Below are 23888 nucleotides of genomic sequence, written 5' to 3'. Positions count from 1 at the left end.
ATTTCTTCCTAATATCCAGTCTAAACCTACTCTCAGTTTAAAATCATTCCCCCTTGTCCTGTCAGTCCATGCCCTTGTAAATAGTCCTTCTCCATCTTTCTTGTAGGCCCCCTTTAGGTACTGGAAGGCTGCTGTAAGGTCTTTCTGGAGCCTTCTCTTCTGCATGTGAGAACTCTCTCAGCCTTTCTGCATAGGAGAGGTGCTCCATCCTCTCATGATCTTGGTGGCTACTCTGGACTCGCTCCAACAGGTTGATATCTTCCCTGTGCTGGGGACCCCAGAGCTGGATGAAGTACTGAAGTACTCTAAGTGGAGTCTCAGAAGAGCAGAACAGAGGAGCAGAATCCTCACCCTCAACCTGCTGACCACACTGCTTTTGGTGCAGCCCAGGACACATTTGGCGTTCTGGATCACAGGCACACATTACAGGCTCATGTCCAGCCTCTCATCCTTTACCCTGCACCCCCAATCCCTTCCTGGCAGAGCTGCTCTTGGTCTGCTCATCCTTCAGCTTGTGTTAGTGCTGGGCTTGCCCTGACCCAGGTACAGCACCTTCCACTCAGCTTCATTGAACTTCATGAGTTTCCCATGGGCCAACTTCTACTTCTTGAGCTTGGCCAGGTTCCTCTGGATGGTATCCCATCCCTCAGGCTTGTCAGCTGCACCACCCAGCTTGGTGCCATCTGCAGACTTGCTGAGGGTACATTCAGTCCCTTCACCTGTGTCATTAATGAATACATTAAATCTCACTGGTCCCAGCACAGCCTCCTGAAGGACATAATTGTTTTCCATTGAGACATTGAGACAGTGACTGCTGCTCTGGGTGCAACTGTCCAACCAATTCCTTATCCTTCAAACAGTCCACCCATCAAATCTCTCCAATTTGTAGGCAAGGACATTGTGGGGGACTGCATCAAAGGCTTTGCAGCAGTCCAGAACAGCAATATCCATAGCCATTCCACTGATGTAGTCACTCCATCATAGAAGGCCACTGGGTTGGTCAGGCAGGGCTTGGTGACCACCAGGTCCAGTGACACATTTCCTCTGTTAGGGCTGTCTATCACCTGTCTTGAGAAGTTATCCTCCATTCATCCCAGGCATCTCCTGGGTTCCCTATAGCTCACCATGCTGCTTCTCTGCAAATGACAAGGTGGTTGAAGTTCCCCAGCAGGACAAGAGCCTCCAGCACAATGCCTCCTGCAGCTGGAGCAAGAAGGCTTTGTCAGGAGGCTCCCCTTGGTCAGGCAGCCTGTAGGAGACACTACCATGGGGTTCCCTTTATTGCCTCGGTCTCTGATTCCTGCCTACAGCCTTCCTACCTGCTCAGGGCTGTTCTTCAGGCACAGCACATTGCACTCTATGCATCTATTGTAGAGAGCAACCCCTTTGACCCTCCTTCCTGTCCTGTCCCTTCTGAGCAGCCTGTAGCTGCACAGCAGTCATGGATTAATCCCACCAAGTTTCAGTAGGGGCAACTGGGTCGTGGCTTTCTTCTGGAGGCTTCCAACTCCTCCTGTTTGTTGCTCATGCTGGGTGCAGAGGTGTAGAGGCACTTTGGCTGGGCTGAAAAGAGTGTATTCTTGATTTCATCTAGGCTTTTTTATGCATCAGCTTAATTGTTTAAATTGCAATTAGTTACATCTATATGTGCTTAATAACAGAGTAAGTTAATAACAAGTTTAAATGGAAAAGTAATTTAGCTATGCTGTAAAGTTGATGATGGAGGAATGTTGTTATTAGGTAATCAATCTGTTGGCTGAATTTTCTGTTGAGTATAAATACCTTTTGTCCCCTAAATACATTTTGTAGTGCCCTGAGTTTAATCCTGTAGTAAGAACTCTCCAAATTGAAGTGTTTTTCTCACTTGTCTTGAAGTGACAGAGCTTCACAGCACAGACACAGCAGAGCTCACAGTCTTCCCCTCCTTTCTTAGCTGCTTTTTGCCATATTACCCAGTTCCAAGGCTATTGTCTAAGCATCATGTTTGATCCTCATTCCTCTCTAGGTCTTCGAACTTTACAGTTTTTCACATTAGTTGTGTTTCTAATGGATGTACCCATAGAGTGAAAATTTCTGTAATCTTGTGTCTTAACATATAATTGCATTTTTAAGTTTGCAAAAACACCGTCTTGTGATGATAGCAGTATAAAAGGCAAGTGTCTGTGTCACTGTTGCTTCTCCATTTTTAATCACATTCAACCAAACCATTTCTCTTTGCTTTCTCTAAGCACTGTGCCATTGCCCAGACAGCAGTGAGGTATCGGTGTCTGCTTCCAGGCCACCTTTGGTGCCTGCTGGCCAAGTTATGAAAAACAACACTGCTGTTGTTTCTGTCTTGTTATCTTTAACGCTGTGGAAGAATTCCCAAGAAAATTATTTTTTCTCTAGTGTCTCACTTTGAATTCTCCAGTGCTGCTTTACAAAAACTTGACAAGAGTTTAGCTGCTGGCTTTATTGAGACCACAGTCTATGGTACTGAAAAATACTGTCTTGTTTTTCTGTACTCTGCCCTCTGGGTGTGGCCAAATATTTTCTTCTGTTTATAAATTCTTAAAATTAAGGATCATCTTTCTGTTTGATATTTGTATAATACATAGTCCATTTGTATTGTCAAAATAAACAATTATGAAAAGAGCTGTGCTGAATGCTGAGAAAGTAGATTGGGTGTGCAGGGGTGACAGCTGGGCACAAATTGGTTATATCTGATACTGAAATCCATGAAATACAGCCAAAACTGAACTCAACATATGTAGAAAGTAAACATGTGAAGCAGAGAGAGACTCTAATCTAGAGATCCTCTCATGGTCAACTTCCTTTTCAACCTTTCCAGATTGTGCTTGGTTACGTGAAAAGCGTTGGGAAGATTTAAGGAGAAAAGAACAGCATAAGGTTCCATTATTATGATGGGATCAACTGCTTAGTACTCTCTGTCTATTTTGTATCTCTTCTCTTTATTTATTCTTCATGGTAAGAGGCATGACATTTGTTTATACCACACTTTCCATTATTGCCTACAGTTCCATTGTTCTAATTGCCACAGAAAAATTGCTTAGCTTCTGTTTCTTCTCTGTATTGTGCTTAAAATATTAATAGAGTATGACAGTTTAATTATAGCTAACCAAACCCACTTAAAATCTAAAGAAATTATACTCATGAATATAGGCAGAAACAGACTTAGAAAATTTTAATTTACGTGGCCAAAAAATTCAAAACACATGAATACTTTTATATTAGAATATAAATAGTGGCTTTGTCATTGGAGAATCTGTACCATTTTGCATAAATAACACTTTTGAGTATGGGTATATTTCTTGGCAACATCAATGACTTTAAGCCAGGAGTTTTAGGATTCATTTATTTAGGATGTTGTTGTGCTTCTGGAAGGCTTGAAAATTAGCTGTCAGGATTACATCAGCAAATTATGAGTGATTTGTTTTCTTGTTCGTCCATTTTGTTCAAACACATTTCCTCTGGTGGACTTAGAATTTCAGTAATAACTTCTGTGTCTATCATAATTCATGTTTAGCCATTCTTAAAAGTGATCCTCATAAAATGAATTTTTGCAGTAGGCTCTATGCTCCCCCTGCTGAGCTCTATGAATAGACAAAAAGTAAGCATATTATCAGTTAGCTTTCTCTTCAGTATTATTTAAGTTAGGGAACATACAGGCTTTCACTGTAGTGGTTCAGGTAAATGCTTTTGAATGCTTGTCAAAAGAATTGTTATGTAGGCTTTGATTATTGTGGTTTGTGCATGTAACAATGTTAAGTTTGCATTTTTAGTTGAGAGTCATATTTATCAATTTTTATGTTTTTAATAGATTATTTGTTATTATCCTGGTGATTACATATATTAGTGAACTCCAGTATGTTTTAAGTATGTTAATTTTTGATGCTAACAAAGCATGGCTGACAGTACTGATACCTAATCTAAAACTGATGAAGTTTTTTGTCTGAGATGGGCAGGTTAATTAGCATTTAATTAGCATTGGCAGATCTTATTGCTCAGTTACTGTCCATCATCTCTGAAAAGGCATGGAGAACAGGAAAGGTGCCTGAGGACTGGAGGAAAGCCATTGTCACTCCGATATCTTGAGAAAGGGCCAGAAGGACAGCCCAGGAAACTGCAGGTATCGCCTCAATCCCTGGAAAGGTGATGGAACAGCTCCTCCTGGATGTCATCTCTAAGCATGTGAAGGAAAATAAGGTTGTTAGTAGTCAACATGGATTCACCAAGCGGAAATAGTGCTTGGCCAGTAAGAGAGCTTTTTGTGATGGCAGGACTGGCAGGGTAGATGAGGGAAGATCAGTGGGTATTGTCTACCTTGACTTCAGCAAGGCTTTTGACACTGTCTCCCACGACATTGTCATAGGTGATCTCAAGGAGGGTGGGTTCTCTGAGTGGGCAGCATGTGGGTTGAGGACTGGCTGAATGCCAGAGCTCAGAGGGTTGTGATCAGTGGCACAGAGTCTGGTTACAGACCTGTACCTAGAAGTGTTCCCCAGAGGTCAGTACTGGGCCCCTCTTTTTCCATTTATTTGTTAATAACCTGGATGAAGGGAATGACTGTACCCTCAGCAGCTTTACTGATGATAAAAAATTGGGAGGAGTGGCTGGTACACCACTATGCTGTATGGGCTGGGAAGAGAGTTGGGCAGAGAGGAGTCTTATCTAAGCTCAACAGGGGCAAATAGAGAGTCTTGCACGGGGGGAGGAACCACTCTGTGCACCAGTAGAAGGACCTGGGGCTCCTGGGGCACAACAGGCTGTCCATGAGGCAGCAGTGTGCCCTGCAGGCCAAGAAGGCCATTGATGCCCTGGGATGCATTAGGAGGAGCATTCCCAGCAGGTTGAGGAAGGTGATCTATCAACTTAGTGAGGATCAACCTAGGGGTCAAGCCTAGTGAGGCAGCATCTGAAATGCTGTGTCCAGTTCTGGGCTCCCCAGTTCAAGAAAGACCAGGAATTAGTGGGGAGGATCCAGCTAAGTGCTATGAAGATGAGGAAGGGGTCTGGAGCATCTCTTTTATGAGGAAAGGCTGAGAGAGCTGGGACCAGTCAACCTAGAGAAGACTGAGAGGGGATCTTATCAATGAGAAGTACCTTAAGTGTGGATGTCAAGAAGATGGAGCCAGACAGTTTTCAGTGGTGCTCAGCAACAGGATAAGGGGCAATGGGTACAAACTGAAACATGGAATTCCCATTTGGATATGAAGGAAAGCATCTTTACTGAGATGAAAAGTGACTGAGCATTGGAACAAGCTGCCTAGAGAGGTTGTGGAGTCTTCTTCTCAGGAGATATTTGAAACCCGCCTGGACTTAATTCTGTGCAATCTGCTGTGGTTGAACCTGCTGTAGTAGGGGGTTGGATTAGATGATCTCCAGAGATCCTTTCCAACACCAACCATTCTGTGATTTACGTACAGTGTGCAAAGTATGTAGCTCCTTAGATCTAGAAAACTTACATTAACCAAATATTAGGAGGCTTAACTTGGCACTGTAATAAAGCAAGCAGTAAGAAGCAAAGAATCACGGCGTTGCAGAGTTGAAGTTACTACTGCTGTATTAACTTGGCCAGATTGCACTTAGAAAATATAGTGAAACATGACTCTTAATGTTTGGAGGGTTTTGAGAGTTTATTTATCCATTACATAGAAAATATAGATTGTACAACTTTGGTCAATTAGTATTTGCGTAGAAACCATAATTCTGGAATTTCCTTTCTTCTTTTTGATTTATTGTTCTCAATGTTAGATATTTGTTTTCTGTGTAATAGTTGCCACACATCAAGTAATGGAAATGCAAGTGATTCTACAATTTGTGTACCCAGTGGAGTCAAAAGGAAAGATTGCAGTTAGTTTAGTCAGGAACTTGGTTTAACAGTTAACAAGCTGCACTTACCACAACTCCTTGCTCTTCTTTCATAAATGTATTATGATATATAGTGTGACTCTGTATTTTCAGGAGGATTGCTTTTCCCACTTATTATGGGTTAAAATCCCCTCTAGTGTTGGAAGTGAAAAATCTCAGGACTGCATTCCCTTTTAATTCTGCACAGTGTTCCCATGATTTCACTGATTTGTTCTGAATTCTTGGAGATATAAAAGCAGATTCACTCCCTCTGGTTTACTTAAACTCTTGTTTTGACAATCTGCTTCTACTCTAGATATTTAGTGTCCTGCATCCTGAGTTTCTACTGTGTTATTGTTTACCACTTTTTTTAGTAATACCTCTTTTTTTTCAGAAAAGTGATGTTTAGAGTTTGTGTTTCATGGGTGTTTATGATATTTGCCGTTTGAGCATCTCTCAGATGCTAAGATAATGTTCATTTGTACCTGTTCTGCTCTTCTGCCTGAAAAAGAAAGGAAGAGAAATGTGTATAGAAAAACATTTGAGAGATGAAATTTTCACAATACAAAACTGTACAGCTAGGGACCTTATGTGGAAGGAATTTAGCATATTATTTAAGAAAAGGTGATGAAAAGTCAAGTTATATTTATTAATGCCTGTGTTACATGATCAAGTGACTAATCATGAAACTTAAATAGACTTTTTAAATTCAAAGTTAGGCCCATTAGAAGTAGATGCATTATTGGAAGTACTCTCTCACTTCTATCCCATCAGCTAGAGATGTAGCCATCTCCTTTGGAAATGCTTTAGGGGTATAAAACACTAGAAAAATACTATAATGAAAGTCATAAAATTAACTTGTGCAAAAAGGAAAGTGCTGTTGGAGAAAATCTGAAGATAGAGATGTTGTTTTCAACTTGTAAATCATGTAGGAATTTCTAGTTATTTTCATAAGAGCCAGAGTTAATCTTTTAAAGATCTGTTTACCACATGCACAGCAGACTGGTAAAACTATGGGGTATGTACCAGAAATCTGGTCTTGTACAGTAATTAAGTATAAAAAAGTATTCCATAAGAAATACTTGAAAGTAGCCTATACTGTAGCAAAAGCATTTGGTTTTAGAGCTACATTCTACTGAACAAGGACAGTGTATCTCTCTGAAAAAACACCTGTAAAGATTGTATAGGTTTTCTTTAAAATTTAAATATTCTTAAAATTTTGTTCTTTCTTTTATCTTTTTTAAAGGAAGCTGCACCTACAGAATCTCTGCTGAACTGGCAAGACTATGAAGGACGAACTCCTCTTCATTTTGCTGTTGCAGATGGGAATGTAGCAGTTGTGGATGTCCTGACCTCCTATGAAGGCTGCAATGTGACATCTTATGACAACTTGTTTCGAACTCCCCTCCACTGGGCAGCCTTACTTGGTAAACTGGACAGTGCTGAAGTCACTTAGTCATTAATTCACTGTACTGTTTAATCTTTGTCTCTAATTTTTATTTAATTCCAGCCTGGCAGTATGATAATTAATCTCTTAGAGTAACAAGAGTTTCTGCTCAACCAGGATTTGAAGTTTCTTTGTAGACTGCTTATTTTAGCTTCAGATTCTCCAAAACATTGTACAATGCATTGCTTCAACAGGTTATATATGCTGATGATTTCAATTAGAGTATATTGAGATTGTTCTTGCATATGCAGCTTAGATCATAGGTTAAAAAAAACCCAGATGCTCTGGAACAGTGGTATCTGATGTGGGGTATGGACAACCCAGCATGAAAGCAACACAGTCTATGGGAGTGCATAAAGAAAATATCAGAGTTCATTTTTTATCTGAAGAGATAATTTGACTAATATTTAATATAGAGATTTAAGCTAGTGCTCTTGTTTTGTCCATATGTAAGATGGTCACATGGGGTTTGCAGGGTGCCTGGGGGAGCTGAGCTGCTCCACAATGCAGAGTGGTTGATGGTGGCATCATGAGTCACATGCTCACTTTCAGCCTACTGTGATGTTCTGTAGTTCGTGTCTGCCTGGTTAAGTGGATTTATGATTATATTATCTAGTTTTTATTAAGCTACCCCTCACAAACTAAATAAGGGGTTTAAGAAGATTCCCACAAAGAAAATGCAGATAGTCTGATAATGCCAGCACAAGTAAACAACAAAAAATGGCAGAGTTGACACTTCTAGTATAAGCTCTTCATCAGACACGCTATGATAATCTAATCAGATCTGACAAGGAGTTTTATTTGTATAGAGTTCTTCTCTGTTTATATTGTTACCCTGAGACTCAGACACTCTGTAAATTGTAACCTTGCATATGTGAATTTTTATTTGTATTTACAAAAACTGTATCCATGCAAAACAAGTTAAAACATGATTTAATATAAATAGTCTAAATGCAGAGAAACACAAGCCCTAAAATAACAGACCCAAAATAATATGATTTAGAAAATTTACCTCCTATTTCAATTCAGGAGGAAAAAATAACCACTGGATAAAAGAATCTTCAAACAGTCTCTCTACCCTTTTAACTGGCTTCATCCCAATGATCCTTTGGGACATTGCAGACAAAGAATGCCAATATAAGAATCAGAATCAGATGTTCACTGGAGCGAGTTACTGCAACTCCAGTGGCAGTATACATGTAATTTGATTATGTTTATTAAAACAAAAAAGAGGGAAGGGTGTTCTCAAATTTGTATATATGTAGGGATATTGAATTTTAACAGAGAAATTGTGAAGCATTTTAAGCGTCATAGGATCAGCTTTCCAAAGAAATAGTAATTGTCACTTGGTTCTGTCCAAGAAGCAAAATTTATTGCATTTTGAAATTGATTGTATTTGAGAGAAGTTTTGTCTGTTGGAAAAATGGATTGTCTAATCAATGTAGAATAAAGGCGGAAGATGTGCCAAGACCTCCAGACTATTTTGTGAACATGATGAGGTCTCTAGGTGGCATATGCTCTTTGGGAATTTCTGCTTAGTAAATCATTATTAATTTTCAGGGTTATAGTTTTAAGTTGAAGGTAATGTTCTATGTTGGTCTTAAAGAGAATGAGATGTTACTATATAGGTTAACAATAGGAGATTTAAAGCAGTGCCAGGATGCTGCCACAACTTTTCTTAGATGTGATGGATTGCATGTGATTGCATTTTAAGGGCATTGCTGCTCCTCTTACCTTTTCATTTTGCATAGGTAAAAGTCTTACCAGTTACATCTCTGCTAAATGAAAGTACAGCAGTAATGACAGTTCTTGACCCCAAGAAATGAGTTTTAATCTTTACATTAATGGCCAAGTGAGATCCACCTTTGCACTTATTTCTTTACTGTTGCACCCAATACAATTTTTTTTAACTCCCTCAAGCCTTATTCTCATAGATAATTTAGCTAGACCCTGTCCTCATTATGGAGTTAGTTAGTTAACAATTTTTCTAGTTGTCTGTCCTGAAAGTTCAGGAGTCTTTTTTTTCAGGCTCGGTACTCCTAAGGTTTTTCTACTAGGATTTTATTCCAAAGCAGCTTCTTCCAGTGAACATCAATTTACTTTTTTTCTGTTTGTTTCTTTTGGGTTTTTTTTGGTCTTTTTTTGTTGTAGGAAGGGACAGAATAATGTGACGTTCTGTATCCAGCATTCTCTTAATGGCTGACAAGAAAGAGGAACCTTCCTGTATACCCTAAGGCCCCTAGAAAGGCAAAATGCTCACATAATTCTTCATATTTTTGGACCCAATTTACTATTTTCTCTCATTTCTGATATTTCTGTACATATAAAGTCTCAAAGTGCCATTTCACAAAAGAGGGCTTGCCTAGTCCTCCATGTCTCAGGTTTTAAAGAGCTACAGAGCCCAACTGTATCACAGCTTCATTCTGTAACTGTTGGTGTTTTCATTAAAAATAATCTACTGCAATCAGGAGGGTTTACCTACCTTTTCATTTATCCTAAAGTGATTCAAGACAACTGTGCAAAAGTAACAAGCAGCAAAATTGATTGCTTCTCTGACATATGAGGTACTGGAGGTTTTCACCTGTAAAATCAGAGTGGTTTTATAGTATTGCTTGAAATACCAAATCATTAAGATACTCTGTGAGCTGCATGTGCCGACAGGAATAAGTATATGAACGGACTGGTTGGCTTTAGTGGCAATATACTGTATTTGTCTTTGTTTTCCTGTCTGTGGAGTGAATATAAAGTTTACCCATCCTCCAAAAGTGTTGTGATTTTAATCTCAAAATATTTTGGTCTGTTTTTATGAAGGAGTTGTGTGTGAGCTTGTTTATAGCAGCTGATAGTAGACTAGCTTCTGATTCTGCTATACATTCTCGGATGAAATTTTGGTTAAATAAAACCCAAGTGAAGAATTTTCACTTGATTTCTGTAAAACAATATGATGTGTGATGAAATTGTCAGCATTGATTTAGCTTGTCTTTTAATGCAGATGGACAAGTGCTCATCATCATCAGCCTGTGCTCACTTTACTCTTTCTGACTGACCTGTCACTCAAATGCAGCATCTCAACTGAGTTATTATAAGCTTTTTTGGAAATATTCAACCACTTCATTATGAAGTTAATATCATAGCTGTCAGACCAGTTACTGCTGCTTTCTTTATTTAGGGAAAAGCTCTAGTGATTTCTGTTAACAGAAATTTTGTATTTGTAAGTCATTCTGATTTATAGATGCCCCCCAAAAATGACAATACAGAGTATTGCATTGGACCACTATTGGGAATAAAGTACATGCCAGACTTCATAGTTCAAATATCAAGTCTCATGTTTCTCTCTTACATTTAAACTATGATGGCTACAACACAAATATGTGACTATTTCTGAAAGTCTGTTCATTTTATTCTGTTTTGTTTGAGTTTAGGTTTTTCGTTTGTCAGCAGTGGGGTTTTTTTTACCTTTTTCTTAACTAAGCTTTATAGTGACTTGAGGATTTGATACAAATTTGTTTTTATTACATTATTTTTCTCAGGTCATGCGCAGATTGTCCATCTCTTACTAGAAAGAAATAAGTTTGGAACTATCCCATCTGATAGTCAAGGTGCAACACCCCTACATTATGCAGCGCAGAGCAACTTTGCTGTAAGTAGAACATACCCTAAATGTGAAGTAAACATATTTTGCTGAAATCTTTATAGTTTAGCAGAGTGTTTGAGTTGTTTTTGAAATCACATAAACACAGTGTTGTTGGCATGAGTTAATTCAGAGTTCTCCTATGTTATGTGATGTGAATGTGGTTAATTTCGAACTATTAAAAGACAGATGTACAAAAACTAACTTTCTGTACAAAAAAGGCCCTTTGATCTATACGTTTGCATCACAAAACACAATAGTCATTCAGTTACTTCAACAGAAAGCAGAATGACACCTACTATTTCACAGTACTTTCAGGTTTTAGGGCTCATTATAATGAAGTCTTAAGCAGTTATAAGGTAACTAGAGTAAGATGACCTGTAGGAATATTTGCACAGCTGCTGCAGGACCAGTCAAACCAGTCTTTGCATTCAAGAAGGTAGTTAATTTATAAATATTTGGCATTATGAATGAACTGTTGTCTCACGAAGCACAGCTAAAGAGTTGAGTGCCTTTTGTCATAATTCTTCAGGAACACTGTATTTTTAAAATTTTTAGAAATATTTTTTTAAACTCAGACAACAAAAGAACATTGGTTTCTCAGACAGCTTAATTCTTATACTTTGGTATAATAGGTAATTTTTTTTTCCAGAGCAAGATCAGATACAGTAGAGCCAAGTATAAAACTCAGCACTTCAATGATTGCCAGTCGCAGATGTTGCAGAAGTAGTTCTCAAGCACTGGAAATAAAGAAAGCTTCTCTTAAGCTCCTTTACCTCTCATAGTTTTCATACTCTTCCTTTATAGAAAGAGTTATTTAGTGTCTAATTAATGTAATAATTATGTAGTCCACATTGCAACATTTTCTTAGCAGGGATAATAATTTGGGTCTTTCTTGCATACCTACACGTTAACAAGGAAAAAAAAGGAGAATTTAAATGCCCCTGAGAACAATTCAAGTTAACACATGTAGAAATAGTATTGAAAGAGGGAACAGAACAATCAATATTTTTGCTCCCAAGTGAGTTTTGGGATGTTGGTGGCATTTTTTTGGAGATGGTCTTACTAAGACCATCCAGATTTTTTTTAAATTCAGACTTTTATTGAAACATATTTCTCTGTGTAATCTTCACTTTAGAGAATTTTTTGTTGATGCTGATTTTTGTTGATTTAGGGCTGTGTACAATTTGGGCCTAACACATTTAAAATGTTTGTGTTGTAAATGCCTTTCTTTCGTGTTTGAGTTAAACTCATAGAAAAAAAAAATATTTACCATCTGGTGATTATCTCCACATTCTTTTATCTGGTTGGGTTTTTTTTTTCTTTTCTATATTGATGTATTCCTAAAAAGATTTTTCATACCGGTTTTCTTTCCCTGGGCTTGATTCAGTTAAATGAAACATCTTCATTATGTTGCTGCCTTTTGATCCCATCAGCCAGCCAAATTGTGATATCATCTGTGCTTTAAGGGGAAGTTAAGTACATGGTGGAATCAGACATTCTTTTGTAATCTTGTGTACTTACAATGAATGTACTGTTTCCTGTCTTGCATGAAAAATCACACAGGAGAGTTTCATTCAGATCTGCAGGCCTCTTTTAGCTGGTGATGTACTCAACAGCCCCTGCCTAAATTATATCTGGAGTCTGTTTTCACTGGTCCAGTTTTTTCTGAGCACCACTATTTGCCTTTTTGTCTCCTTTACATGCATATCATTGAGTAATTCCCACCACTGCACTCCATATACATACATGGTCAAACAACTGAGTGGAGATACATTCTGGCAGTAGCATCTCTATACTCACGGTTTGAGAGCCACATTGTTCTATTCAGTCTGCCCAGTTTTGGTTGGGTGTGGTTTTTCTCAGTTGAAATGTAATGTTTCTTGTTCTCTAACAAGAAGAAAGTTTGTTCTTTTGTGTTTACAGTAAATGTTTGCATGGCTTTCAGTTTTATTTGCTTTGATATCTTGTTCTTTGCTCTGTTTCTCTATGGGTTACTTACTATAATATGACATTTTTAGGTTTTTTAAAGACTGAAAAGGATTAGCCAGCACTTGAATTATGTGAAGCATTTGTTCCCTAAGACTAACTTATCCCCATTTACTGTAGACAGGAAAAGTTCTAGAAGAAAAAGACATTACCCAGTATAACAACCCAAATTTAGATGTCTTGGGTATCCCAAGGAGGTCCCAAGAAACACTGCTATTTAAAAGTTTGAACTTCATGTGTGAAGGAAGATCAGAGAATCTTTATTTCCTGATCACAGAATATTCTGAGTGCAGAGGGACCCACAAGGATCCTCAAGTCCAGCTCTTAAGTGAATGGCCCAAACAGGGATTGAACCCAGATGTTATTAACAGCACGCTCTAACCAACTGAGCTAAGATGCTCCCTTCATATTGATGTTAGTCTGCAGAACTAAATTTTTTTTCCCTGAATTTTCCCAGAGGTGTTCAAAACAATGTATTTTCCTTTAATATATTTATAAGATTCATCTAGTAAATGAAATGTGGATACCCCTGCCTTATTTTTAAATGTTCAAAAATAATATGTAGTATTTTTCATTTTTCTGATAGCACAGAATTGAATGTTTCATGTTTAGCTCTCTCCTTTACTGTTATTTTTCAGATTTATTGTTTTTTTATGTTGTTTCCTCCACCTTTTTTAGTAGTGTTAGAATACATGTGATCTTTCATAACAAAATACATGTAGAATTAAATTGATCGATACTTCTATTTTCTGATTTGTTAGTTATCCTGGTGTAATTTAATTTTGTTTTGTTTTCAAGTTGTCGTAACTTCATTTTGGAAAATAATGCTTATAGTACTGTGGGATTTTCTACTTTTTCCAATTAAAAAGCTGTAGGAAAGAAAGAGTCATTGAAAGAAGCGTTGCTTTGCCAAAACTTAGCAGAAAAATAAAATATTTGTATTTTTTAGAATGTTTGCCTCAGTATTGAAGAAGTGCTGCCTTTGCAGTGCTTTTCACTCAGCAGGATTTCCAGCAGGGCAGAACCCCGGGAGGGTGCTGAGATTCTGGCCTAATGAGAGGCTGTTTGTGTCTGAGGTGTGGTGGTGGTCAGTGTGAGAACACAGAGATATAAACTCCTGCTGAGTTTGTGTGGAAAGCTTTATGCTGCCATCTCTCCTTGCTTCTGGCTGGACCTTTTCACAATAAACTGCTAGTTCAGACCTAAATTCACAAAGCTGTAAGGATCCTAGATCAGTAGCATAAGATAAATGAGACATTTCCTATTTCTTTAGAGGGGTGAAATAGAAGTAGTAGTGAAAAAAACAAATCCAAATTGATCAATGGTACTTAGGCATTCAAACACCTTCATTATTAAAATAATTTAGTTCATTCTAGCCAAGAAATTCTTGTCCTGCCAAGAGTAGGTATAGAGCTATTGTGGGGTTGCACAGAGGAAAGGCTAAGATAGTATTAATAATAAAATATAAATATAAAGTAAAATAATGAAACCTGTTTTTTTTTCAGGTTTTTATTGGCTAGCCTACCAGTGACTCATATCAGATGTTTCCCAGCTGTTACATGCATAGCCTTTTAAGGCATTAAATAGAAAAGGGAAAATCTTCCTTTTTAGTAGTTTTCTAATAGCTGTGATTTTCTCTCCCTTCCTTTCCTGGGTGACTCATTAAGAATCTAGTAGCAGGTTAAACCGTGGACTTGTTTGCTGACAGCCTAACACAAACACAGCATTTAAAGAAATAATTATTTTTTTCCTTGATTTGGGATTTTAGTTTAACAGTTACAGTGGAAAGACTCAGGTATAAAGATTTCCTAATATTTTCTGAAATATAGTATTTCAGTAATTAGTAACCTGATTATGTTATTAAACATGAGGAAATATGTCTATGTTGACCCCCTTGTTTTTTAACAGTCAAAATATTAGAGTAAGGCAAAGTAAAATATTTGCATGTGCAATTGTATTTATAATTGGAGAGAAAAAATATATTGGGAAAATATTTTGAAAGAACATTGTTTTCAGGTTTAGGTTGGACATCAGAAGGAGTCCCATCACAGACAGGCTGATGGAATGTTGGAATGGGCTGCCCAGGGAGGTGGTGGAGTCACTGTCCCTGTAGGTATTTAAGGAAGGATTGGATGTGGCACTCCATGCCATGGTCTGGTTGACATGGTGGTGTTGGGTCATAGGTTGGACTCAATGATCTCAGAGGTCTTTTCCAGCCTAAAGGATTCTGTAATTTTTTCATCACAGTATTACAGTCATGTTTGGATAAACCCATGACATTTTTCCCATGGCTTTCTTCACAGAAACTATGGTGTCTTCTGCTTCCTTGTGACGAACACATTGTATTTGACACTGAAAAGAAAAAAGTGTTAAATGATAGTGTTAAACTCATAGTTAAGGGTGCACTATGATCATTGGTGAGGGAAAAGGCATAACAGAAGTTCCTGTTGAGCAGTTACTCTTTATAAACATAAAAGGAAAAATGAATTTATTTGCTTCATAAACAGCTGCATGAGACAATGGTTTCTTGTTGTTGCAGATTCCTTTTAATGTTAATTTCAACAGTATGTCTTTTCAGGAAACAGTTGAAGTATTTTTGAAACATCCTTCTGTAAAAGATGACTCAGATCTTGAGGGAAGAACGTCCTTCATGTGGGCAGCTGGCAAAGGCAGTGATGATGTCATTAGGACTATGCTGACTTTAAAATTGGATATTGATATCAATATGACAGACAAATACGCCGGCACAGGTAAGATGCTTTACAGTAAAGAGCCACTGCATGTTTCCAATCTGTGTGATTTCCACCAAGTGGAAATATTGATAGAATCTGTATTAATGTCTTTCTGCATGTGTACTTCAATCCTGAAAACATTTCTGCATTATCGTAATTATATGTGTCAGTCAAGTCTTTGCCTTATTGTGGGAAAGAAGCAAATCTTTTCTGCACAGATTGGAACAGTTCATTTGAAATGTAGAAAGAAGAAATGTACTGCAATGCTATTTAGTTAATTCTGTAATCCTGTGAAAGGAAGAGCTGTTCAGTAACTTGAAGAATAACATGAAACATAGTTGCAGAAAAAGCTCTTCCTGAAAATGCCTGTTCAAATGTATTTGACAGTACACAAATACTTTGAAACAATATGGAGCAAAGTAACCACTGAAGTAGCTAAATTACCATGAAAATCGTTCCAGTTATTTTTAAAGATAGTGAAATAAAGATTAGATCTATTGCACTTCTGTTTTCCAAACAAGAGATCAAACTTGATATCCCCCAAATTTATCATCATGTTATCTGCCTGAAACAAAAGTAGGCAACACAGTGCTTCAGAATTCAAGTGTGCAAGTAATGAAATACAGAATTTCCCGTAGTAACTATGAATTTATCTCCTTTAAGGAAAAAAAAAATTGGTAGAAATATTGTACCTATGCAGTGCTTTCAACAAAAACAGAATAACAGTTTTGACAGGTGAGAGAGACAGGTGTTGAAGTGTTTATGTATTCAGCAGTATTGGAAGTTTAGGAGAAGTAGAGTTGTAAAGTATGCTGATGGCATCTGGATGCAAAATCAGGAGAATGTGGGTATATTTGGTATAAATTTGAGGGGGGTTGATAGCAGGGCTTCAGGGTAAACTGTGTGTAGAGAGATCAGGAACTACTCAATGCCAGATACATTCACAGAGTTAGAAGTGCAAAATATATATGTCAGGGTTGTGTGGTTCAGGATTTGAAACTTAGTATGCATCAATATTGAATTTTTAAAGTTTCCTTTGATGATGTGTTTGATCTTAACAAAAAGCAATTTGCAGTTAACAAAAAATTCTGTTTAAATATCTAAATTCTTGTTTTTCTTACAATGTAACACACACTAAATACATCAGTCTTTCCAAGTTGTGATAGTTTGAAATTTTTGAGTGTAGGAAATAGTGCAACAAATAAAATCTCAGTCTTCATGTTTGATGGCAGTACAAACTAAATATTCTACAATTTTAGTCTTATTTCATCTTTTATCAGTCTCACCTACACTTGCTATTTCATGACAGTTCCCTTTCAAATAATTCTCAGTATTTGTTTGAGACCTGAAGGTGCAGCAATGTTGTTGTTACTGTGCAAACCTCCTTACAAAGGGTTTTTTTCTTTGCAGACAGTAATCAGTAATCACATACTGTGTTTCTGAAATTACTCAGGTGTGGATTTCATGCTTGAATAATTCAGGTGGTTGGCTTTATTATCTTTCAGTCTTAAACCTTTCCTAGCGGTGATATGTAATCACCTTTTAATCTCGGTTTCCTTGTAGGGCTTTTAATCCAAGGAAATGAATGGATTTTCCATTTGCTTGGGAGTGCCGCTGTGTAGAGCACAGGAACAGCCTGGAAGTGGGGAGCTGTGCTGCCGAGTGGCCCGAGCTGCACCATTGTGCCAGCGAGTGCATAGCATGGGCTTTATTGTAGCCAGCTCTGAACATAAAAGGAAGCCCACCACTAAATCACACTGTGATTTATTTTTTTTTTCTTCCCAAAGGGCTTTAATCATTCCCAAGTATTTGTGAGGGAAAAGCAGTGTTGCATTCGGACAGGAAACTATGCACTGATAGAAAATAGCGCGCATGCCTCCGTGCCTGGGATACAGTTGCTGAGCAGAGTTCAAGGCTGTGTTTTTCTGACTTTTGTGTGCAGACTCGGTTCAGCTCGGTTGTAATGTTGCGTTAACGCAGCCTTTTGCATTTACTCAAAAAGAGCAAGCTCTCCATTGAGTTCTGCTAGAACATCGAGACTCTGGGCATTGTGTAGGAGAATGACACCAAGGGAAAGGAATTTCCCTCCTCTCAGAGATCAGCGCTGCAGGAGCATTACAGGGGCAGCTTTATAGCTCTGCCGTCACTGCGCACAATGGAGAGGGCTCTGTCTGTCGGCTGAACAAAGGGCCCATTGTCACCAGCTGGCTGAAGAATCTCTTCAGTCACCGTGACTCCATCACAGAAAATTTGGCTTACAAGAAAATATTGAGCACAAAGTGCGAAACAAGATGCCTGCGTCAGAATGAGTGATAGGGGGGAAGAACTGGCCAAGCTGACACAGCAGCTCTTTTTCTATTGTATTGTTACACACACCCCATGTGTCATCTGATGGAGTGGTTTACTGCCTTTGGTTTCATAAGGGATTCAGGACAAAAACCAGAACCTGGAGTTTATTGTGAGGTCAGACCACGAGAAGCAGGCCCATCCAAATGTACGGCGCGGCAGGGATCTCATTCCTGTCCAGTTCCTACTGATAGCCACCCACTCACAGTGGCTGCTGCACAGGCACTCCCTGTTCACCAGCGCAAGGAGCTCTGCTGTGCCTTCAGGCTGCTGCACTCAAATCAGCGTCCTCTCAAAGGCATGATTTCAATTTTCACTCCTCACAGTGTCTCTGGCTCTGACCCCAATGCTTAGTCCGTGTCACAATGTTACTGTCACTTATTTTGTGACTCTGTTTTACGGCAGCGTACACCAGGTGGATTCGGGTCAATGACAGCACAAACAACCTGAGCATTTCAGTAGGGCCTGTGTAACAGGTTGTGCTGGGTTACTGTCTCATAAGCTGGTACTGGCTGTAAACAGTAGCTGGCAAATACAAAAACGCTGGTTTTAAATTCTGCCTATGGTTCAAGAAGCTGCTCCTTGTAATGCTGGTCTTTGTGGTGTGCATTTCTGTAAATGCCTCTGCTGGATCCTGACCCTGTCTTAACACTGGACAAATGTGGACGTGTAGGTAGTGTTTACAGCCCCACATTTTGCTTGCATGAGCAAGATTCGGTTCTCACTAAGCATGAATGTTTCTGAAATTTCACGGGGAAATATGAATTCACTTTATTGAATGCACACTTAAAAACCACACTGTTTTGTGGTTTCATTCTATATTATTTTGATTTGTCAGTAATATATTCTACATTTAAGGCAGCATGAGAATGTAGATTGTCTGATCTGACTGCTAACTGTTGGAAATAACCCAAAGCATTTTGAAGTCAAACTGTAAGTGAAGCCACCAATACATGTGCTCTCTCTTGGTTTTAAATCGCATTGCTGTGTGCAGCTCTTCTTTCCTTCAAAAAGAGCCATGAACTGGTCATCCAAAATTCTGGCTGACAGTGCCTGCAGGATGCTGTGTTAGGCAATAGCTACTCCAATTACAGGACACCACATCTTTACCTGAGTTCTGAAGTATCTGAAGTAGCAGCAGCTGGTTTTTCTGCAATCTTTTTCTTTTTCTTGAAGAAAACAGGGAGACAGAGATACTGTGCAAGATATTATGGACTTGCTACATAATTTCATATACAATTTTCTCCAAGTAATTCCAAAACAAAAGAGGGAGGCAAGGAGGAGTAGGAACAGCTGGGTGGTTTTCTGAAGTTAGTTTTAATTGAGACAACTTTGCTTACTTGAAAGGAAAAAGTCATTTTCAGGAAAGTGTTGAAGAAATAATGAAAGCTTTCTTTTGCTGATGATGAGCAATCTCAGAAATGCCACAAAGCAGAGGCAGAAGTAAATCTTGTTATGTTCCCTTAATCAGAAGCTGCTATTCTTCCACAAATCCTCACTATAAGCCAATCTTGGTGGTGCTAAATGTAAAATTTCTATTTGTGCAAGTTAGAAGCATGTTTCAGGGCTAATATTTTTTCTGCTTGTTGCTTCTATGGCAAGAAAGTGTTCTTACATCATCACTTCTTCAGTTTCTTGAGGTTGAAAAGTACTTTTCCCACCAAATTGTACTTAATTTTTATTTTGACTGTTCTAACTGTGGACCTCTAAAGCTCATGGTATTGTTGTTTCTTTTTCCCCACTCCTTTATTCTTCCAGCCTTACATGCTGCTGCCCTTTCTGGCCACGTCAGCACAGTGAAGCTGCTGCTGGAGCACAAAGCACAGGTAGATGCCCTGGATGTGATGAAACACACCCCGCTCTTCCGAGCCTGTGAGATGGGTCACAAGGAAGTGATTCAAACACTCATCAAAGGTCAGCTCTCAGGGCTTTCCAAACCTGTCCAAGAGTTCTGCTGCTGCTTCCTGTGGGGATGGGAAATAAACAGCTGAGCAAGATAGGAAGATAGGGGTAGGAAATTGCTTCCCTTAAAGCAGGTTTTGTTTGTAAATTTCCCTTGTGAATCTAAAAGATTATCAGTGTTGTGCATAAATGGCTAGAAGTGTTAAATACAAAACTTTCAAAATTGGGATTGTTCATTTCAAAGCTCATTTCTGTTCAAGCCTTTACAAGTACATTCTAGTCTCTCAAACCAACTCTTCCCCCAGCAAGTCCTTTCTTTCTTCTGTTTTTGTTTGATTTTTTTCCCCTCAGTAAATAAGACCAAATTAAGCTTTCTTCACTTTTGTGAAAGACTGTTTTTAGGGTTCTTTTAAGACTTTTAAAGTGAGTTTTTATTTTTTTAATGTAGATAGATATCAAAAAAATTAATATTTTTTTCTGGTTGTTTTTTAAAAGCAGTATTTTTTTTGTAGACCAAAATAGGATTTGACAAAGTACACAGTTTTAGATAATTGTAAAATATCTGCTGAAGGGTAAGAACTACAATGAAAGAACAGTGCATTTTAGATGCAAAATTCTGTCATTTTAGCTTCCCAGAAACATCGCCTTCCTGCTTCAGACATTATCCCACCTATGGATAGATGAAGTATCCAAGCTAAAGTTTGCAAGTTTTTCATCAACCAGCCTTTCTTACTGAAAAGTGCTCTTCCTTCCATGATCTGCTGGGCACGTTTTAACCTCCTGTTAAGCTCTTCCCCCCACTCCTATGCCATTTAGCTTTTGTAGATGCAAGAGGTTTGGCTATTGGAATCTGAGTTGTGTTTAATTAAATATTTTATGATATAGGGAGTCATTGCTGCTGGTTGGCTCAAGTTCTTGTATTTGTGGAGTTTTCCTTTTGTACAAAATTTTTACATCTTGCAAGAACATATAGAGACATTGATTATCTGCATAAAAGTCTTAGCGTGCTTGCGTTTAAAAAATAAGCTTATTTTAAAAATTATTATTACATTGTGACTATTTTATCTTGTCTGCTTTAGAGATTTAAAAAGACATTTCATCTGAAATCTAATTTTTAGAAGTTATTTTGTTGTCAAGAAAGAAAGGTTCTACTGAAAATTCATAGACCTGAAGCAAATAAAATAGATTTTTCATAGGCAATTGAGAAGTCTGGATATTCTAAAGCATATTAGAGGATAGTCAGAAGATTGTAAAAAAGTTAGATGTCTGACCTTCTTTGAAACTGTTTAATTCCAAATTATTTTTGGTTTTAGTTTTAGGATTTGAGTAACAAAATTGAAGTTGCTTTCTGAAATACTTCTCTGAATTGTCAGTTTATGAAATAAGTTCTAGTTGAGCATAAACTCACTCTTTTCTTAGCATTCAGCAATATTTTCTTTTTGTGCTCAAAAATGTATTTGTTTTTACAGGAGGAGCAAGAGTAGATCTGGTTGACCAGGATGGGCATTCACCCCTTCATTGGGCTGCCCTGGGAGGAAATGCTGATGTGTGCCAAATCCTGATAGAAAATAAAATCAACCCTAATGTGCAGGATTATGCAGGTAGAACACCTCTGCAGTGTGCTGCTTATGGAGGTTACATTAACTGCATGGTAGTGCTGCTGGAAAACAATGCAGATCCAAATATTCAGGATAAAGAGGTATGTTGTTCTTCTTCACTGAAGTATATCATTAACTTTAGAACAACCATAAATCAAAATATTTTCCTTTTCTTCAAAGTCATTCTCCTTTACAGGACATAGAAACATCTGTGCTGCTGTTTGTCACAAAAGGAAATGCATCCTGATGTCATTTTCCCTAAGCCTTCACTTCTAAAATTTCGAAAGAAAAGTAGTATTTGAATATGTAGTATGAATTGAAGATCGGTATTTTCCCAGATCACTTTTGGTCTTTCCTTATCGAAGTGTGATCATATGAGGAGTCATATTAATGATCTGAATTCTTCTATAATTCCTTATTAACAGCTGACATAGGAATGTGATTTTAGTCTGTTCTCTAAAACAGAGAGGGAGAGAGAGCAAGAAAGAAAGAAAGGTACTGCAAGTGAGATCGGACAATTACTGCTTCAGTTGCTTGTCCACATTAAATACCTACGTATGTATCACTCTTCCAGGTGAAGAAAAAAAAAAGAACCTAATTGGTTTATTTGTTCTTTTGTGCCATTATTCAGGCAGTAATTGAAATAAGGAGCCAGAATAATTGTGCAACCTATAACAGATTTCTTTGTTATATGACATAATTTCTCAGAAGTCAGTAGAACCTCGTCAGTCAAAAGAGCTTCACCCAATTTATTGAAATTTTCTGTAGCTATTTGTCATAGGGCATAGCTAATTCCAGGTAATGCAAATGTGCTTTTCATTATGAGTCCTACAGAGCATATGGTACATCTACTGCAAAGAAAGCAACTCTAAGGCTAGTCTTCTAATGTTGCTTTTCATCTGTTTTAGGTGAAAAAGCACTGGTGTTGAAATCTTGTTAAAAAAAAAATCCATTTTCTAAGTGTTGTGTTCTTTTTATTTTAACAAGGAAGTTTATTTAGAAGAATTAATTGTTCTTCATGTCCAGAAGAGCATTGAATTACACTATGATTTATGACTTTAATTGTGGCGTGGTAGAGTTTGGGAGTAATGTTTATTTTTGTTCTGTTCTATTGTTTTACAGGGCAGAACTGCCCTGCACTGGCTCTGTAACAATGGCTACCTTGATGCTATAAAGTTGCTGCTGGGCTTTGATGCTTTCCCCAATCACATGGAGAACAGTGAGGAGAGGTACTGCTTGTCTCAAGGTGTTATTTTGTAATTGTGCCAAAGTGCTGCCTTCCCTTTAAATGTTAAATGTTCCCATGCTGCAAGAGAATCCTCATCTTGTATCTCAAAGCAATGCTGTAACCTTGGGCTTCAGTGTAAGCAGCTTTTCTGATGTGAAAGTTCCCTTCTTTAACTAAGACATTGCAACTTTCATATTTCTGAACCATCTTCTGGAAGTATTTATTCACTCTAGTCTTGTTGGAAATATTAAAAATCTTTCTCATTTTATATGGAGTTGATGGCAGATACATATGGCCAAAGGATGAAAAGGCAGTTCTGCTGCTGTTGGAATAGACTGGAATTTTGTATTTGATACAAATACAGCAGGAAGAAAGAAAATGGGAGAAATGTAATATTGTGCTTTAAAAAGTACCTGGTGGTTACCTGTGCTCTAAAGGCCTGGTTTAAAAAAAAAAGTCCCCTATAATCATAAAGAGACAGCACATTTGCATCTCTTTTCTTTGTCTTTCATTGACATATAAATAATAGATTTTTAAAAGTGATTTGAGTTGTGGGGTTTGAATTAGTCACCTGCCCATGAAGGTAATTACTATTAGCAGAAATTTCTAATGCCTTTTTTTAGAGTAGATGACCTCCTCATAATTATAAGATTATGAACATCATGCCATATAAATTTGAATATTTCAGCATTTTAAATAACTTAAGGCTTTTGCAACCTCATATTTCAATTTGAGAGTTCTGTACTTAACCCCAGGTTTTAATTGCTTTCTTCCCCTATCATTTTTCTTTCATTCTCCACTTTAAAGCACTCAGATGTCTCTTCCTTTTCTGTTCTTATTTTTTCTTGAGAAACAAAAATGAAAGTGTAACTAGTTTCTAATTAAGTAGTGTCAAGGCTCTCTTTAGGAATTTTTGATAGAAAATTGAATAAACAGTTTTAATTAAATTACTTTTAATAAGTAAGATTAAAAGCCATAATTTTGCCAGATTGGAGACTGCTGTTATCCTTACTTTGTAGAAATATACTCATGATGCTCAAATGTCAAGAAAAGACCTTAGCTGTGGTTTATCACAGTCATTCAGATAGTATATATTTTTGCTTCCCTTCTGGAATTAATATATATTTAATGTGTAAATCTAGATTACTCAAAATACAACTAGCAG

General features: G+C 37.7%; 1 protein-coding gene across 2 annotated transcripts in view; it reads left to right on the top strand.

Moving 5' to 3' along the window:
- Window positions 1-23888, top strand: part of INVS (inversin) — an 83030-nt gene that overhangs the window by 39470 nt on the left and 19672 nt on the right. For both annotated transcript variants that reach the window (XM_005419339.3, XM_031055628.1), the window contains 6 exons: window positions 7097-7277; window positions 10828-10937; window positions 15496-15667; window positions 19754-19909; window positions 21367-21596; window positions 22618-22724. In XM_005419339.3, the coding sequence (XP_005419396.1) occupies window positions 7097-7277; window positions 10828-10937; window positions 15496-15667; window positions 19754-19909; window positions 21367-21596; window positions 22618-22724 (956 nt within the window). The remainder of the gene's footprint in view (window positions 1-7096; window positions 7278-10827; window positions 10938-15495; window positions 15668-19753; window positions 19910-21366; window positions 21597-22617; window positions 22725-23888) is intronic.

This window comes from Geospiza fortis, unplaced genomic scaffold (genome assembly GCF_000277835.1).
Source record: "Geospiza fortis unplaced genomic scaffold, GeoFor_1.0 scaffold206, whole genome shotgun sequence".
In the NCBI taxonomy this organism is placed as follows: Eukaryota; Metazoa; Chordata; class Aves; order Passeriformes; family Thraupidae; genus Geospiza; species Geospiza fortis.
This window is presented reverse-complemented; position numbering and strand designations above follow the sequence as displayed.